This window comes from Homarus americanus, unplaced genomic scaffold (genome assembly GCF_018991925.1).
Source record: "Homarus americanus isolate GMGI-L3 unplaced genomic scaffold, GMGI_Hamer_2.0 scaffold50281, whole genome shotgun sequence".
Taxonomy (NCBI): domain Eukaryota; kingdom Metazoa; phylum Arthropoda; class Malacostraca; order Decapoda; family Nephropidae; genus Homarus; species Homarus americanus.
The window spans coordinates 1312943-1331777 of NW_024742338.1; the positions used below are offsets into that span (position 1 = coordinate 1312943).

Consider the following 18835-nt stretch of genomic DNA (forward strand, 5'->3'; position numbering starts at 1 on the left):
GTAGATTGTTAATTTTCTTAATGATGTAAGCATAAACTGCATTAGTGGACTTGTAACATGTCAGCACCTTTGAGTTAGAGGACATAATGCACAGTGCTCACAATTAGGCGAATAGTCTTCCAGTACTCATTTTATTATGCCTGGAATATACCAAAATGTCGCAACTTCTTTCCTATGGTATTGATGCATACTTATTCTCCCATTTTGACTTGGTTCTGGGATTTAAACTTCAGTCTTAATGGTTGGGACTCGATACTATTGCCAGCTGAACTATCGTGCCTGGATTATACCCAACAAGAAGCATTAAAGTAAACATACAGTATTGTAAATTAAAGTCATCTTAATGATGAAGCCACAGCAGAACTAATTGTATTTAAACCTTAATGATAACATAAGTTAGGAGAAAACTGTTATTTTTCATTGTCTTGTTTGGGAAAAGCTTAAGATGCAGGAGAAGTTTGTTGTATTCACTGAATTTGGGAAAGGTCTTCAACAATGAAGGCTATATTGCTCCCAGAGCCATCTATTGGTAATTTTAGACCAAAGTTTACTTTTCAAAACAACATATAAATATTCAAAGTATGACCTACATAATGCACAGTACTGTATTAGTAAGTACATTCTGACAAGTTTATAGATACAGATAGATGAGATATAGACTGTTTTATTCGAGATTAACATTCTCCAAGAGCTTTATTCAATTAAAATTTTTGTTTAATATCAAGAAAAGAGGTCAATGGATTTGAATGCAAGATATTTGCAGAGAATATTGAAATCGAGTACTGTATTGCACTTGCGCATATACAGTACAGTATTCTAATTGACCTGTTATTCCTCAGGTTGGCCAAGTTCTACTACGCCAATTCAGAACTCGTACAAAAAGCTATTGACACAGCAATGGCTGCCCGTGTCAGCTGGGAGAAAGTTCCCCTCCGTGAAAAGTTTGACATGTGGCTTAAGGTGAAATTGCATGGCTATTTATTTATTAGGGACTGGTATTTATTAGTTCCCATCTGTACAGTACTGTAGTTTTCAGAATACTGTATAGTACTGTAGTCAGACACTATTATTAAGTCCATATAAATTAAAGAGTTAGTCCTGTTTTGATCTTTTAGATATTCTGTAGAAGTTATATTCATTTATATCCCACATTTAGAATTTAGTTTGCAGGCAGTTCCTAATTACCTCATTACAGTATACGTAGGATGCTAATTATACATTAAATAAAATACTTCTCATATTGCCACTGCCCATCAATTTCATATACGGTAAACCAATATTATAAATTCATCACTGTTGGACCAAGAGCAATTCTGGAATTATGAATTTCCAATTTTCTGAACAAGGTCATTTTTCTCCCCTGAAACAGTTAAGCATTTCTATAGTGTATTTTCTTCATGGTTATTTAATATTTCCTTGGATGATGTAGTAAGATAGGTGAGAGGTGCAAGTTTGATGAATAAATAAATGTTGAAATGAAAAATTACAAACATTAGAAAATGAGTTTGGAAGATTGTATACTGAACTAGGAGACAATTGATCTTGAATGTGAACAAGAGTAGTGATGGAAATATGTAGATAAGGGAGCATGTCAGATATCTGGAAGTGGATATGTTAGCAAGTGGAACCATATACCTGTAGTGATGAAGTGAACCACAGATGAAAGAACGTAATAAGTGGATTGCAAAAATAAGGAGAGAGAGAGAGAGAGAGCCATGCTAAAAGAATGAAAGGTGGGGATGTACAAGTTGAATCTTGATGAATGAATGTCTTTACATGGTTGTGTAGTATGAACTCTGTCTGTAAGAGGAAGGAGCACATTAAAAGTAACAAGAGATTACATACATCAGAGCAATTTGTAGCATAAAACAGGATGCAGATATGAAATACAGAGATGGAGGAGTGAAAGGAGTGTTGGGCAGCAAACAAGCCAGGATTTATTGTTTATATGGACTAATCGAAAAAATATATATATAACTTTGGTAAAAAGATTGCATAATTCAAGGGTGGATTGTAGGAGGGAAGAGCAAGAGGGGAGATGGGGTGAAGGGGGGAGAGGGATGGATGGGGTGAAGGATGCAGAAGTTTACATGAATGAACAGGAAGTATGGTGGCGAGTGATTTTGGGGAAGATGCTGCTGATGGGTGGTACACTACTTGGCTTACATGAAGTGACAGGGGTAAGCCAGATTTTTTAATTTATTGTGGAAAACACATCTGTTACATTGGTAAGAGTGAACAAATGACAATTTATGAAGGAAAAGATGTGTTTGCGCTTAATTCTGGCCGCCCAGCAGTAAGTGGGGAAAGGCTTCACTTTAGTGTAACACAGCATTCAATGAGTGAGACCCCTATACGATGCATGGTGTTGATGTGTGTATATATTGCAACGATTATTATTATTATTATTATTATTATTATTATTATTATTATTATTATTATTTTTATTTTATTTATTTTTATTTTATTTTTAAAGACTTCAGACACCTCCCTTTGAGGATGTTATTGTATAGAATATTATAGAATACACTATTTTGCTACCATGCAGGGCTGGAGGGGCAATATATACTGTTAAGCACAGAGTTACCGGTAGTCATTCTTGTTACATAAAGGTCCTGTATCAAGGCAGCCGTTCTTACATAGGGGGATGTTGTATCAAGGCAGCCTTTCTTACATGGGGGATATTGCATCAAAGCAGCCTTTCTTACATGGGGGAAAGCTGTATCAAGGCAGCCTTTCTTACATGGGGGATATTGCATCAAGGCAGCCTTTCTTACATGGGGGAAAGCTGTATCAAGGCAGCCTTTCTTACATAGAGGGGATGCCACTTGAAGGGTGACAATCTTGCTATAATGGATATTTCTAATGCCTGCAGCCCAACACTGTCCCTTCAAAGTGGAAAAGATAATATTTATATACATGTGTAAGACCTTTCAGCTGCCAACTCTGTACCATAAAGCTTTACCATCATCCCTGTACATAAAGACTGTAAAAACTAGAAGTACTGTGTTAAGAGCTTCATGCACGAGGCAAAATTTTAGCAGGTGCAAGAGGGGTGGTTGGGAGTATGGACAGTTTGGCCTAATTTGCAGTTACTATAGCAATGAGGAGAGGTTTTTTTATTGACCATTATCTTTTTAGCCAGAACGTATTGGATATATATTGTAAATTAGGTAACAATTTAATTACTTTGTTCTATAGTTCCTCTTGTGGTGCAATTTTGTGTTTTAACCAAAGTATTGTTTAATGTCAGGCAGCAGATCTGATGGCAGGCAAATATCGACAAGACCTTAATGCAACCACCATGTTGGGTCAGAGTAAGACCATTATTCAAGCTGAGATTGATGCTGCAGCTGAACTTATTGACTTCCTAAGGTGAGTACAGTACCATTGTAAGTGAGATATAAGAAGTATTATTGTCTCCCAGGCACATAGGATCTGTGATGTACTATTACATCTAACAGTTTGTATTATTTTTTTAATACAAACTATAGACGGCAAACTGTCAACTAGAATATGTGAGATTGAGAAGGTTGACAAATGATGATGTATATTTGTTAAGTTGAATTGTGATTGTTCCAAATCTTGAGTTTGCTTTTGAGTGACCTTGGCCTAGATTTGTAGGTGAAGGGTCGCTAAAATGTACAGTATCCTTTACAAAACAAAATACTTACAACAGATTACTTCCATTAGATATACCTGTATTTTATTAAAACTCTAAATAAATTGGTAGATTGGTAGATATAGAATAAAATTGTTTTAAATTGATAGTGAAAATTAGTAGATTAATTATGTATTATTACAAAGAACACATTACAGAATGAAAATTTTATCACTAGATTATTATTTTTCAATGTTGTAATTGTTTTGTTTTTTTCAGATTTAATGCTCTATATGCCAAAGAAGGAACCAAATGGCAGCCAATAAGCCCAGCACCTAATGTAACAGTCAACAAGCTGAGACTGCGTGGCATGGAAGGCTTTATAGCAGCAGTGTCACCCTTTAATTTCACTGCCATTGGAGGTAACTTAGCCTACACTCCTGCAATGATGGTAATTTACTTCTATTTGTACTTTTCATCTCTGCCCACATACTTCATGTTGCTTTAATATGTACAGTACTTGCTATGTTTACCCACACACCTTTCTTTTCAACTTACCCACAAGCTTTTACAGTACTGTATATGCACTCCTCATACAGTATTTACCTACAATTTTTTAATACAAATATGATACACAAATTTTTCCTTCCCTTTCATATTTGTTCAGAAATGACCCTTTTTACTAACTGTTTCTGACATATGGTCCCTCTTATACCATTACACACCACATTGAATAAATATGCATACTGTACTTTTATCTGGATTTAAATATTATATGACAACCTAAATCATTAATACAGTATCAATATGAAGGGTGTCCCCGGTAGGGGCGTCATTTCAGATTTTGCTGGGGAACACCATTGTCCATTGTGCCGCCGGGTGGTGCTGTAACAGACGGAACACGTTCCAACACATTTTAGTTTTTAATTTGCATCCACCCGGTGTGGACCGTGTGGCTGCTAGCAATATGACTTATTTCCTTGCTGCTATTCAGTATATAAATGATAGGCAATGGGAACGATGAAAATAGATGAATACTTATTATTTTGTTTAATTATACATAGTAAAAATACGATCATCGAGATGTTCTCACAAAATCTAAATTCGTCTATATGAAAAAGGAATATACTGTACTGTAATTACAATTTTTGCTTGGAGAGCAAGACAGTCCTTGGGAGAGGCAAACCAGGTCATGTGGGGGGCGAGTGGCCCCCCCCCCCCCTTTCAAATGATGCCCCTGGTTCCCGGGTTATGAACGGGTTCCGTTCCTGAGGACTTTCTTAAGTGGGATTGTACGCAAGTCGGAACACATGTTATGTGCATACCGAACTTACAGAACAATGTTTAAAATCCCACTATCATAGCCTAAGTCCTTATATAAATCTAAAATCACTTAATTTAAGATAAAATAAGAAATAGAACGACAAAATACAGTAAACGAAAGTAAAAAGTAAGTCATCTGGTAATACTGTAAATTTCAAGTTTAACCACGTTCGTATTGGAGGGTGTTCGTAAGTCGGGGATCTGTACAGTAAACCCCTGGGGTAACGGACTAATTGGGGGGAAGACCATTGTTGCTATAGCCGAAAATCCGTTAAAACCAATTGTCAATAATTATTTTGAACTAAAGTGGAACTGAAATACCAGGTAGTATTTCAAAATTTTAAGTCAGTGTACACACTGAGTCTCAGTTCTCTGGGACACTAACTGCCTCGACACTCACCTTAGCAACACAGTGGCTTCCCTAGTAATGATGCTTTGCACCTCACACCCTCCAACATCCACAAGGTCGCCACATGGCTTCACGGTTGAAACCTGTTTATACTTAAAACTTTATACTTTATGTTAATTATTATTATTATTAATTTTTTTTCAAATTCTGTATGTAGGATTGTGTGTGCATGTAACAAAGTACAGTACAGAAAAAAAATTATGTTCACTGTACAGTATACAGTCCATACTTCACTTTAAAAACTAATTGGTACCACGAAAACGGTCGTTAAAGTGAAAATCGTTAATGTGGTGAGTATAGTTGACATGCTGAATGGATCAGTTGGCACCAGCCCTCAGACACTTCCACCCCCGATAAACACCGCAAAAATTACAACCACTTATTCACACACATTAATACTGCATGTAGAGTTAATAACTAATAATAACTAACCCTTAGACACTTGTTGAACTGCTACCACAGGTAGAGAGGTTATACAACACGGTCACAGATAAGCGAGTAGGTTACGCCACACCTGTTCACACGCTCTGATCAAAACAAACAACCCCGCTCTTTGGCATCGTCAAGATGGCCGCCCAGAGTTACTATCAACTTGGGCTACTGATTGTTATTGTGTTAAAATGTATCGTTAATGTGTTGAGGTGTCGCATTTCATTACTGTCGTTATTGTGTTGAATCGTTAATGTGAACCTTGTTAAAGAGAAGTATGTACTGTACACTTCTGTATAAACTGATGTCATAATTATATTGTAGTGTACATTGTTCGACCTACGATTTTTTTTTTTAATACAAAAAAATTCAGTTTTTCATATACAGTATCTCTTCTATACTTCGACCCTAGCTTTAGAGAAATACTTGGCATTATCCGACATAATTTGTAGCAAGACATCAAATTCAAACCAACATGTCTTGGCTGTGACCATCACCACAACAGCTGAAGTTATGAACAGTGTTACCAACTCTGAAACTGAATTTCCGTCAGTTACCATTTCCTATTACGAATAAGAAAATAATAGATAGTAAATGAAAGGAATAAATAAAAATATTTACTGTACTGTACAGGTACTAATAAATAAAATAGACTCTATTCCCATTTGGCTGCTAGACGACAAAATTTGTCAATAGTTTCACTACACATGGGAGACAGCTCAGAACAGCTGAGATCCCCCCCCCCCCTCCCCTCCTCAGCATGAAATTTTATTCCTTTTTGTTTTTGACCATATGATAATTATTAAATTTGATTTATTATACCGTACAGTCTTTATTTACTTATTTTAATGTTTTGGTCAAAGAAACAGTAATGTGTTGAACAATTATAAGTGGAGGAATGTTTTGATAATTGTCAGAAATGGATAAAACAGTTGGCTTCACTGTTCCTATCATCCAGGGTAATGTTGTTCTTTGGAAGCCTTCTGACACTGCTATACTGAGCAACTACACAGTGTACAAGATCATGCGGGAGGCCGGTGTTCCAGGCGGTGCTGTGAGCTTTGTCCCTGCCGATGGTCCAGTCTTTGGAGACACAATTACAAAATCTCCTAACTTGGCAGCCCTTAACTTCACTGGATCTGTCCCGTAAGTGTGTCCTTGACTTTATCATTATGTGGGAATGTAGTATGAAGTGTTGTGAATCAGTTTAGAGACCAATGATGCACTCTATATAACATGTATGCAAGTGAAGAATATGTGGAAGTATGATGTTAGCATTTGAATTTCTTGTGTCAGCTCTTTTCCGTCACTTTCTACATTTGTCTTGCACCACTTCCCCAGTCATTTTTCCTCTCTCAGGTGTCTGCAACCCTTCATCCACCCACCTCTTATGTATGAGATTAGTAAAGATGGATAGAAATATGACTTGTGATGCTGCTCTGTAACATTAAACCTTGCATACAATATAATGAATCTAATATCATTAGTTTCTCTAACAACATATCTTTTCTTTGTGAGGAAAATAATTGTATTACCTGTGTTGCATTAACAGTACAAGTTTATTATTGTTTAAGTAATACTACAGTATTTATGCTACTAGGGATATATGAATAGGGGAATTATTGCTACCTTTTTCTTTGTTTATCTTATTTCAGCTACATAACTCAAAAACAGAAATAGTAAATGTTCATAGTTGGGAATTGGGATATACAGTATAGTCTGCATTTACGCGGTCAATTGAACCTGTGGAGGTCCGCGTAAAACGAGAAACGCATAAACAAAATAACAGAACATATGGGATTAATTGAAATAGAGACTGGGCCGACCCCCAAACTACACTTTTTCCGACACAATACGTACGTTGTAGTAAAAATAACATCTTAATTTTATGATGGTTTGCACACACAATTAATATTTAAGAGAAATATCAATAACATTAGGTTTTTTAACACTTACGTTAGTAGAAAAGATGGCTGGGCACACGGGGATGGGGGGGGGGGTTGGTTCCGAGGCAGAGGGCAGATTATTGGCCCTCACCTGTATCACTATCCACCACAGAGGCTTGCAGGACCTCTTTGTCAAACCCCTCAAAGTCCATATCCTCTCTATCACTGACTTGAGCCGGCTGTGGTGGATGGCGGGTGAAGAACTCGGTAATGTTTCGATGACTGGGCGACCTTGTGCGCACCCTGCCCGCGCTGCTTCCCGCATAAATTATGAAATTTACTGCGTAATTAAAACATTTAATTCTGGCAAGGCACCGCGTAAATGACCAAACGCGTAAACAAAATCCGCGTAAATCCAGACTATACTGTAGTATATTTACCATAACAAATCTCAAATTGCATTGTGTTTGGGGTCAAGGCGAGGGTCACAACTCTGACAAAGGCAGCATCTGGTGGGAGTTTGTACTGTTGCCCAAGTTCAATTTAGCTGCTGCATTTGATCAATTCTAAAATAAAAATACTGTAGTCCATAAGGATAAATGTAAGCTGTGAGTGTTCAGTTGTTATTTGAGCAAGAAAACTTGTGTTGGGAGATGGAACAACATTTTAAAGATACTGTATAAATAATATTACAGATGTAGTTGACATTCCTGAAATGTTTCTCGTGACATTGAAACTAAGATATCTGTGGTGTATTGAGAGGGGGAGAAATTGTGTTTTGGCTGTTGGTATATATTATTTCAGATGTGGACCAAGTAATTGGATAGATAATGAGGGAGAGAGTTTGGTAAGACAAAACTCTTCTGTAGTGTATGTAAGAGCTTGGAATGATGGTAGACAACTACAGTAAATAGATCCAATGATTGCATTGTTAATACCTTTTATGCAAAGAATAAAGTATTAATGAGAATAAGTAGTAGGAACATATCCCCCCGATTGTGGATTATTAGACAACAAAGTGCTGTAACACCACAAAAAATCATTAGAGTGGAACCATCACCTATCCATAATAATATTCAAGTGGTGTGATAGTCCACTGAAAATTTCTGGAGAAGTTGATTTCACACAATAATGATTACAGGCTGGCTACTTTTGATACCTGACAAATCATGGTTACAGACAGACACACACACACGCCAATTACTATACTGTATCCACCTGCATGGAGTGGGAATAGAATTGATTATGGATTTAAAGGGAATGTAAAGTTTTGAAATATGGGGACAAAATATGAGTACTGTAGTAACTTAAAGTATCTGATTACAATTATGAAGTGAATGCATGTGTCGACTAATCTTTGTGCAGACAGTGGGCAAGTGCTGTGAAACTTGAAGTACTGTACTGTGGGTTGCATATATACTGTACAGTATTGTATGTGCCATTTTTGGGGCCTTTGAAAAAAATATATCGGTTGTAGAAGCATAGTTTCCAGGTGTTAACAATGTATGAAGTAAGGAAGTTGTTTCATGCAGTGAGAGGTGTCAGTAGAGAAAGCTCATCGTGTGCCAGGACAAGTAAAGAAGTGAAAGATTGCATTATGTTTTAAATCTGAGTAGACATTGTGTGTTAAATTCTCTGTGGTTGTTTGTATGTAAAGATGGATGTCCTGGCTGGTAATGTGTACCGGTAGATGAAAATACTTTTTGCAGTGTCCATAGCCCTGACTGTATGGTCTCATTCATTCATTATTAACTACAGGTATATATATATAATGGAAATAAAGTTTGAATAATATGAGAAATTGCTGTAATTCCAGTGTAAGTGATAGGTCACTATTGTAACTTGTTCATACAGAACCTTCCAGCGACTGTGGAGTCAAGTGGGACAGAACTTGTCAAAATACAAGAGCTTCCCTCGCCTAGTGGGAGAATGTGGTGGTAAGAATTACCACTTGGTGCATCCAACTGCTGATGTTACCTCAGTTGTTAATGGCACTATACGCTCAGCCTTTGAATATTGTGGACAGAAGTGCTCGGCTTGTTCACGTGCCTACATTCCTGAATCGTTGTGGCCAGAGGTAAGGCTATATTACTTCTAAATTATGTGCTTTTTAATGTAAAACTAGTGAGTTCTTTATTAAAATTAATGTTTACTTATTTATTTATTTATTTTTTTCCAGATTAAAGAAAAAATTTTGGCAGTCCACAAAGAGCTGAAGGTTGGTGATGTTAGAGAATTTGACTCCTTCATGTCAGCTGTGATTGATGCAAAAGCCTTTCAACGCATCAGTAGTTACATAGAACATGCCAAGTCCTCTCCAAACCTTTCCATTATTACTGGTGGAAAATGTGATGACAGGTGAGTTGATGCTTAAGTTCATGTGTTTATTACAAGTATTTTTATCGGTATTTTTAAGATTTTGTAGACTTTGTCGAAGTAAGAGGAATTGTGCACCAAGAGCCATTCAATTTTTTGTGATGGATGGACACAGTGAGAGAACAGGATGTAAAAGATTGATATAAAAAAAAATCAAGTAGATGGTAGGAGAGGAAAAACAAACAGGGAGGTGAAAAGATGAGGTGTAAGAGGCACTAGATGAGGAGGAAGGGGTGAGGGATCCAGGAAGCAACAGTGGGTGGGCATGAACATGAAGTATGGATGGCATCAGGTGATTTTTTGGGGGGATAGAAGTGAGCTTCAGTGATTTATGAAATTAACAGGAGTAAATCACAAATGGATAAAAAAAATTAATTAATGACAGCAAGTGAAGACCGAGCCTGTGCTGGTTTCAGTTATGGCCACCCTACACCATAGTGGAAAGACCTGTCAAGAGTTGAGGAAATAAACCCTCATTCATTGTAGTGCATGTATAAGACACATACTGGGGTATTTCTTATAACGTTTAATGCATGTATTCTTCACAATATAATAAGCATGAATTAATTATCAACTTATCCACTAATTATAATTTAACTGCTAAAACCACCCTGATAAAGCATTTATAATTTTAATTCCTTTCTCTTATGGTCATTTTTAGTTATGTACTAAAGGTACCAGACCATTTAACCGCCAAGCTTAGGCTTACCTTGTGCTCAATAAACCTTTCAACTCTGAAACACATCATTAATATAGAAGTTTTGTGTTAATAAATCAGTCGTTCAACTTCAAAATGGTTTATAACAAACTTGTCTATTATTATTAGGGAGTACAGCCCTGCTCTCAGTGTTTACCGCCTTGCAGTTTGAACCTATTGTTTGCCCTCCGTGCTTTTTTCCGTTATCCCTCATTTAGGGATAATTTTCAGGAACGCAACCTCACCGTTAAACGAGGGATACCTGTACTGTATGTCAGTATTCTCTAACATCACCTAAGTAATACAATGTGATTTAACTACTTGAACTTTATTGATATCCAACGCCAGTTTATTTTTTATTTTATTTATTTGATTTTTTTCAGTTATGGTTACTTCATAGAGCCGACAATTGTACAGACAAAGGACCCCCTTGACCGCATCATGACTGAAGAGATCTTTGGCCCTGTCCTTTCTGTTTATGTTTATCCCGATAATCAAGTTGATGACATGGTAAAGCTTGCCAACACGTCTACCCCCTACGCCCTAACTGGAGCTATATTTGGACAAGATCAGTAAGTACTGTCTAAATTGTGGTAATATTTGTAGTGTAGTGAGAGGTATTAGGTGGGTAGTCTAGTATGAGGTGGATATTACCAAACAAAACAAAGAGCTCAAAGACAATGAAACTCGCATACGAATAAAACTTAATGTTGCCATCACCAGTAATGATGATAGACACTAAGAAAACACCATAAGTTCATCTTGCAGTTTGTACAAGTGTGGTGACAACTACTGTGCATCTGGTTGTAGACAAAGAAATGCAATTAGATCAGTAGGATTTTTTGTTTAATTGATATGCAAATCAAAATTAGGTCTTGAAATGATACATTTATAAAGTTGTCTTTGGCAAAATAAAAATGTGTTGAATACTTTTCAAATTTAATGTAAAAAATACATTTAATTGTCTATGTAAATCATGTACTGTACTCTACTGTATTTGTATTTCCTTGAACTATATTTTATGTAGATAGAAATAAACTACTACTGTATTATCTTCCTCACTAACAGATCATGGTTGGAAAAAGCAGCAGATGAACTGAAGGATTCTGCAGGTAACTTCTACATAAATGATAAATCAACTGGATCTGTAGTAGCACAACAACCCTTCGGAGGAGCTCGTATGTCAGGTAAGTACTGGAGTGTTTTGGCAATGATGTCAAGATGGTATTGAACTGATGTTGAGGTTGTGTGTACTTGATGGACATTGTACAGATTGGCCCTTAAGTCCCAACTGGTTATAATTAAGGGGGAATCGTCATGGTTTTAGAATTATACATTCATTTATTATTCATAGTACAAAATACAAGCACCTCGGCAAAATTTCTTCTTTAATATACTGTAATAATCTTGGCTGAATTTTTCAAATATTTTATCTTCCTTGTTTGGGAGTTATGGGTCAGTCTGTATACTATATCTAAGAATAAAAGGTATACAGTACTTGTGTTAAATATGTTGGAAGAATATATATATATATACAGTGGTCCCCTCGGTTAACGAACGGTTCGATTAACGAATTAGCTCCCATAAGGATTTTCAATTTGATTAACAAACAAAACTTTGATTAACGAAATCCTTATGACAAACACATTTTATTGTGCGCATCAGCTGATCGGCCAGTCCTCCAATACAATAATCAGTTCTATGTTTACATTCGTTTCCAGTGGAGTAAATGTCAAGAAAGTTGTGCTCTTGAATATTTCTGCATTTTACAGTGGAGTGAACATCCAGTTTGTTGGTCTCTTTAATATTTTTGCATTTTTACATTAAAATTATTGGTCATTCTGAAATTTAGTTAACATATTGATAATATATACAGTGCAGAAATTATTATGAAACACAAAGAAGGTATTAGAACCAATGCACTCTGTAAAGAATACAGTATTACCCCGCTTTACACGGTTTCGTTTTCCGCGATTCTCATTTACTCGGTACCTTGCCAGAACCAGACTTTCACTTTCCTCGGTGCATCTACTCATATAATTTTTTTTTTTATTTATTTAGCTCATAAAATTCATACAAATTACCCGGCCAAAATATAATTTACATTGCTGGAATTCTTACAATATGATGATCATTTTGAATATAAACATCATGGATTTTGCATTAGACATACAAATTTTAGATCTAAATGTAATAATTTGGTTTACACAAAGCAAATATTTTATCCTTTGTGCAAAATATATGAAGTTTACATTCAAAATATTCCCTGACCTGCAAGGAATCCAGAAATGTCAATTATATTATCCTAACTTTAGTCTGAGGTATTATTTATTACTAAACGTTAAAATCTAGAGTTTTCACCCAAACATTAATCAGAGAGGTAGGAGCTAGTGAGCTGGGAAGAGGGGGGGGGATTTGAGTCCATTATTTGAATGGACATTAACCTGGCGACTGTATTTCTCTTAAATATTAATTGTGTGAGCATACCATCATAAAATTTAGATGTTATTTTTACTACAACATAGGTATTGTGTCGGAAAAAGTGGAGTTTGGGGGTCGGGCCAGTCTCTATTGGAATTAATCCCATATGTCTGTTGTTCACTTTCCGCGGTACCCTGTGGGTTCAATTGACCGCGTAAATCGGGGTACTACTGTATGGCATGTCATCATCGACTGCCACTACAATCAGCTGTTTGATATGTAAACAAAGCTGCCGGGAATACGGCATACACACCTCAAAGCAAGCTAAAATATAGTATTCTATTGTTTTTTATTTATTATTGAACAGTACTGTATTTAGTTTATATTTAATGTTTTGTTAATTCTATTAACAGTATACTGTACAGTACTTTGTATGTACAAGTATACTTTTTCTGTGAGTTGGAACCAATTACCCAATATCCCATTGAAATAATAGATCCGGTTAACGAATGACTGTAGAACGAATTCTGTTGGTTAACCGAGGGACCAATGTATATTACAACCAATGATGAGGTAAAAGTTATTATACCGTCAATGTATTTTGAACTATTATTTATATTGTATATAAAAATATATGTTTTGTTCAGTGACCAATGTGTTTTGTTTTATGTAAATATAGCAGTACGTACTGTACTATACATATAAATGTTCTTGTTTCTCTGGGGACCATGATGATCAGGTCTCTGACAGTTTGATATTTTGTCACACATCCATCAGAACATAATCATAAATGATGCAAGGTTAGGTCAACAAAATTAGCAGATAAAAGCAGATTTTAGACATTACTGACATGTGTGATGAAGCTTAGTTAGCTCATATAAATGGTCAGTGCCGTATTGGTGTGGGACAACAGCTCCTACAAAATCTGGGGTTCAAGTTAATGATGGCAGATTTTTAAATATTTTTTCTAATATTTATGTGATGTGGAGTTACTTGATGTCTTGAGTGTGGTAAAGCATTGTTTAGACTCCACTATTTGTAGTCAGAATGAGTCATTCAAAATTTTTGTCTTGTGTTCTTTTGAGGCACTTTGCTAGACATGTGTCGTGAGTTGTTTCGTGGTGATGGCCGAGTGATATCCCCGATAGCCGGAACAATTGGTGCAGAGCACTTCCGGTAATGAGAGATTACCGGGTAATGGGACGACTCTCAAAGCCGGAAAAAACACCCATGCCCGGAATTCTCCGGGTAATGGTAAAATTTTCTTGGAAGTTCCAAAAATTGCCCATTACATCATCTCTCAAACCTGGAAAAACTCCCCCATCCCCGGAATTTTCCAGGTATCGGGAAAATTTTATCAGAATTTTCCAGAAAATGTGCTCCTCGGAAAATCGTTCCCAAAGCCACAATTTTCCGGAAGATTCCAGCGTTGGGAACGATTTTCCAAGAAAATTTCAATTTCGGCTACCGGAGAGTTCCGGGTTTGAGGGATTCCGGCTAACAGAGAAATTACTGTACAGTATTTATTTTTACATTAACGAATTTACAACCTCTGACAGATGATTTCAAATTTTTTTTTAACCCTTTATGGATCTGTGCTATAGCAAGTGTTGATAGGCAGAGAGAGAGAGATTTTTTACCTCACTTGCATGAAATGCAGTTATCATCTTATTAAATTGTAGGATATATTTCATTAATGAAATACACTACCCCCAAATTTTCTGGTTGTGATCACATAGTAGCACCAAGACACCTCCCAGAAACCTAAATCACTGTGACCTATTTTGGGGTATAATAGGTCACAGGTCTGGTTCTACAGTACAGTAATGCAATACACCACTCTCACCAAAGCACATGAGGGATCAGCTAATGACAACTAGCCACCTCACTGAAACCAAGCACCAGATGAAACAAATGCAAACTTTATTGTCTTAATACAATTCTTTGTTATAGTATCGTGGCTTATTATTGGTATAACTTGGTCATGTGGTTGACTAATACTGTACTGCACATAAATCTTCCTTAGGAACCAACGACAAAGCCGGAGGTTTGCAGTACGCCCTCAAGTGGACTTCACCCCAAGCCATCAAGCAGACTATGGTGCCACTTACTGATGTTAAGTATCCATATATGGAATAAATGTTCTGCATATCAACAGTTATGGATGGTGTGAGGTTGATCACAGTCTATCTTGTCCCTCCACATTTTGTGCACCTTTGTTTCATATTGCATTCAGTAGAACATCTTCTGATCAAATATTTAAAACATCAGTGTATGATTTGGTGCTTCTGCCATATGTTGCGCTCACATAAATTGTAGCTGTGACAAGAATCCCAGAATGATCATCAGTGTAGACTTGGATTTTCAGTTCCATCTTGGTTGTAAGTTGCTACGAATTAATTCTTGAAAGATATCCATCTTGTTTATATACTGTCAGGAATATTCATTCTTGGTAATTTGCATCATAACTTCACAAGCAGAACTCCATTTTCTATGAGTTTAGTTAATTGGTATACTACTGAATGGTATATGAATACAGTAGTTAATTGTTTTCTCCCTCTAGAAAAAGGTTTGTGCTCAGTGGAAAATTTTTTTTCCATAATTATATATACATTATTATGGAATGGCAGTTAACAGAATGCCAGGTAAATATAATTTGAAAATAAATGGAACACAGAAACAAAATCCCAGTTCGATATAATCTAGAATTTGTTTATGTAGCAATACTGCATTGGTTGGAGTAAGTATAATTATGACACACATTGAGTATTTTAGGAGCCTGTCCAGTTTCATAGTGGTACTAAGATTGATACAGTATTTGTAACTGAAATTACACGTGAAGACTTAGAATATACTGGATAATAAATTTGGTGTAATTGAAGTAGTAGTCAGGGTATCAATGAGTTTAGTAAAAAATAAATAAAATTAAGTAAAATTTTCCATATTGCGCCACTGGTACTTTCTGCCCAGGTACGGTACACAAAAGAAAATACAGGGTAGCCACATAGAGCATTACAGTAGTAGTAAGGAACACAGAAGTAGCAACAACCCCAAACAAGTCACATAAGACTAGTCACTTTCTTTCCTCTATTGAATTATGTTGAGTCAGTTATTATGGATGTACAGTATATAGTAGGCACATCTTTGTGAAAATTTTCCTGATTTATTTATATTATTATGAATTGCTGTCATGCTTGTAAATATGCAGATTAATACAAGCATTTATACACGGACTGCTTAGAATGCAGGAACCATAATAGCGGAGGATCCTTTTTATGGTTTGTGTTGTAAGAGTAATTACTACTAGATGATGCCACTAATTAATAATAAAAAAAATAAAAAAATGAAAAGTTTCACGTGAGAAAACCTTCCATTCGTTTAGCTTTTATACAACCCATGAAATTGTGGTTGTTAAATGGTGTAAGTGTTTGTTGGGACTTTTTAAAATTTATATTCACTTTAGTTTCTTTGCCGAATTTTTTTAATTGGAAAATATTACTTAATGGAAAATACAGGTCATGATTGTTCACTGTTGAGGATTCTTGGTTTTACAATTCCAGGTTTATGCTCCTTAAATTTACAAATATTATTTTTGACTGGTTGTGGACACCTCATGCTTCTGTAGGTAGAGTAAACATTTCCATGAGCTGTACACACAGATGGGATAAAGGATCATGACCTTCCAACAACTTTACAGAGGGAAGGGTAGAGTTAAGTGTAAATGTAGATATTTCTCCTTCACCCAGAGCAAAATTACTGTTCTTTACTGAATGAAACTATTAATTTAAAGTAGTGTGTGATCACCTGAGCTGTCTGACACAACTTGAAAGACCATTCTCCGATCTTCCATGTCATTATGCCTTAATGTGATAGCACACAAACACAATTTCCAATGATATGGGAAACTTTAATCAATATATATATTTGTTGTCGCTTTATGATGATCAAGTGAGCTTGTTAAGATAATGAATTTATTTCTCAGTTTGATGGTAGACTAATGTTGAAGTCTTATTTTATTTTGTGATTTATTTAGAATACAAGGTGGACTCCTGTATTCCACACCTGAAAAGCACATTTAAAGAATAGTTACATTTTTTAGAAAGGAATTTTGTTGTCAGTCTTGCACTTTTTCATGCTGGACCCCACCCAAGTGAAACAAAAAAGATGTGCAAAAATTCAGATTTATGCTGGATCAAAATTTACCCTCGATAAACTCGTAGACCCTTTACTGTATATAATGTTGAGGAATCTATAGAATCCACAAAACAGTTATGAAATTGTGGCTACTTATTTGTCTTTAGTTATGGATGCCTGTTATTTTTAGTAACTCATTGCCTCACATATAAATCGTGTCCAGGGTTATGTAGAGAGGATTATCAGATAGTTATATCTATATTAGTAGTGTATGAGAATCATGAAAGTTTAATAGTATATTAAAAGACTTGAAAAGTATAAACTTCATGGAGTTCTGGTATATCCTGTACAAGTGTACTTCTTTAGCAATCATCATTCCTGTTAAATCTTTATATTTTAAACATTGTCTGGGGGAAAATATCCAGTGTGCTTTTGCTGCAAGTCTGCTCAGTTCTAGTTTACAGTTTGATTATGTAAATAAAAAAAAATTTCCTTTAGATAAATTAGTGAGATTTCTTATTTTAAATAAATATTTCCTTATTTAAACCAAAATCTTTGGAAATTGTTGAGTGCAGTTACCTAAATGTTCATAAGATTTTATTTTCTCTACACATTTATGGTGTAACAAGCATGGATGATGATATGTGATATATAGCGGCTGTATAACTAATGTATAGCCATACATTGGATATTAATTTAGAATATTTAATTTCCCACCGTGTGAAAAAGATATCAATAAAGATTAGATGTTGTTGACTGATAATGTTTTAGTGACAAGATACCCTATCATTTTCAGTTCCATAACTATTTAATGTATATTTATAACTGGAAAGTCATGGGGGATAAATTACTTTAGAAGAGTTTGTCCAAAATTATTCCATTGCCTTGATAATTAGCCTGAAAATTCACAAAAAGCTCATAATGGCCAAAACAAAGAGATACCACAATAGCCATGAAAGGTGGTTTGAGGGTCATCATGGGGAGTCAACAGGCAATCTTGTCAAGTTTAAAAGGAATAATTGTTACCAAGAATAAGATTAACTAATTAAAGCAACCTTAACTAACAACTTGTTTTTAAGGATCCATAGCGATTAGAATGAGATTGTGCACTAAATCACTATAAATGGCCAATGTGTCCAGGCTGCTTTAACCTTTGGGTATTTGTGGGGATGGATGGCCTTGTTACTGTCTATAATGTGTGTCCTCCTCACCAATGTCTATATTTCTTGTTAATGGTGGCCAGGGCCTTGCTGTCTACCTAAAGATAATCAACATTGTCGAAAATTGATTAATTTCTTTCGTATATAATGTCATAATAACACAAACTGTATTTTCTATAAAAACCGAGTTAAATGAATTAAGGACTGTGTTTCTTCCTTTTTTATTTCCTTTATGCCATTGTTCAGTCTAATTATTGTCCCAAAACTTCAACAACAGATTGTAAAAATAGAATAAACAGCTGTAAAACTCTGAGGCCATCCCTGTGATAATGTGAGAACATGACCAAAATGTTCCCCATCTCAGAGGGGAGGGGAGGGGGGCGGGATAAAAAAAAAAAT

At 35.6% G+C, this 18835-nt stretch overlaps 1 protein-coding gene across 1 annotated transcript in view; it reads left to right on the top strand.

Moving 5' to 3' along the window:
• LOC121876788 (delta-1-pyrroline-5-carboxylate dehydrogenase, mitochondrial-like) overlaps positions 1 to 18633 on the top strand; it is a 29858-nt gene extending 11225 nt beyond the window's left edge. The window contains exons 4-12 of the mRNA XM_042382182.1: positions 840 to 960; positions 3254 to 3375; positions 3881 to 4052; positions 6721 to 6908; positions 9503 to 9725; positions 9828 to 10006; positions 11105 to 11293; positions 11790 to 11908; positions 15169 to 18633. Coding sequence (XP_042238116.1) covers positions 840 to 960; positions 3254 to 3375; positions 3881 to 4052; positions 6721 to 6908; positions 9503 to 9725; positions 9828 to 10006; positions 11105 to 11293; positions 11790 to 11908; positions 15169 to 15281 — 1426 coding nt within the window. The 3' untranslated portion in view covers positions 15282 to 18633. The remainder of the gene's footprint in view (positions 1 to 839; positions 961 to 3253; positions 3376 to 3880; positions 4053 to 6720; positions 6909 to 9502; positions 9726 to 9827; positions 10007 to 11104; positions 11294 to 11789; positions 11909 to 15168) is intronic.
• The last annotated feature ends 202 nt before the right edge of the window (positions 18634 to 18835 follow it).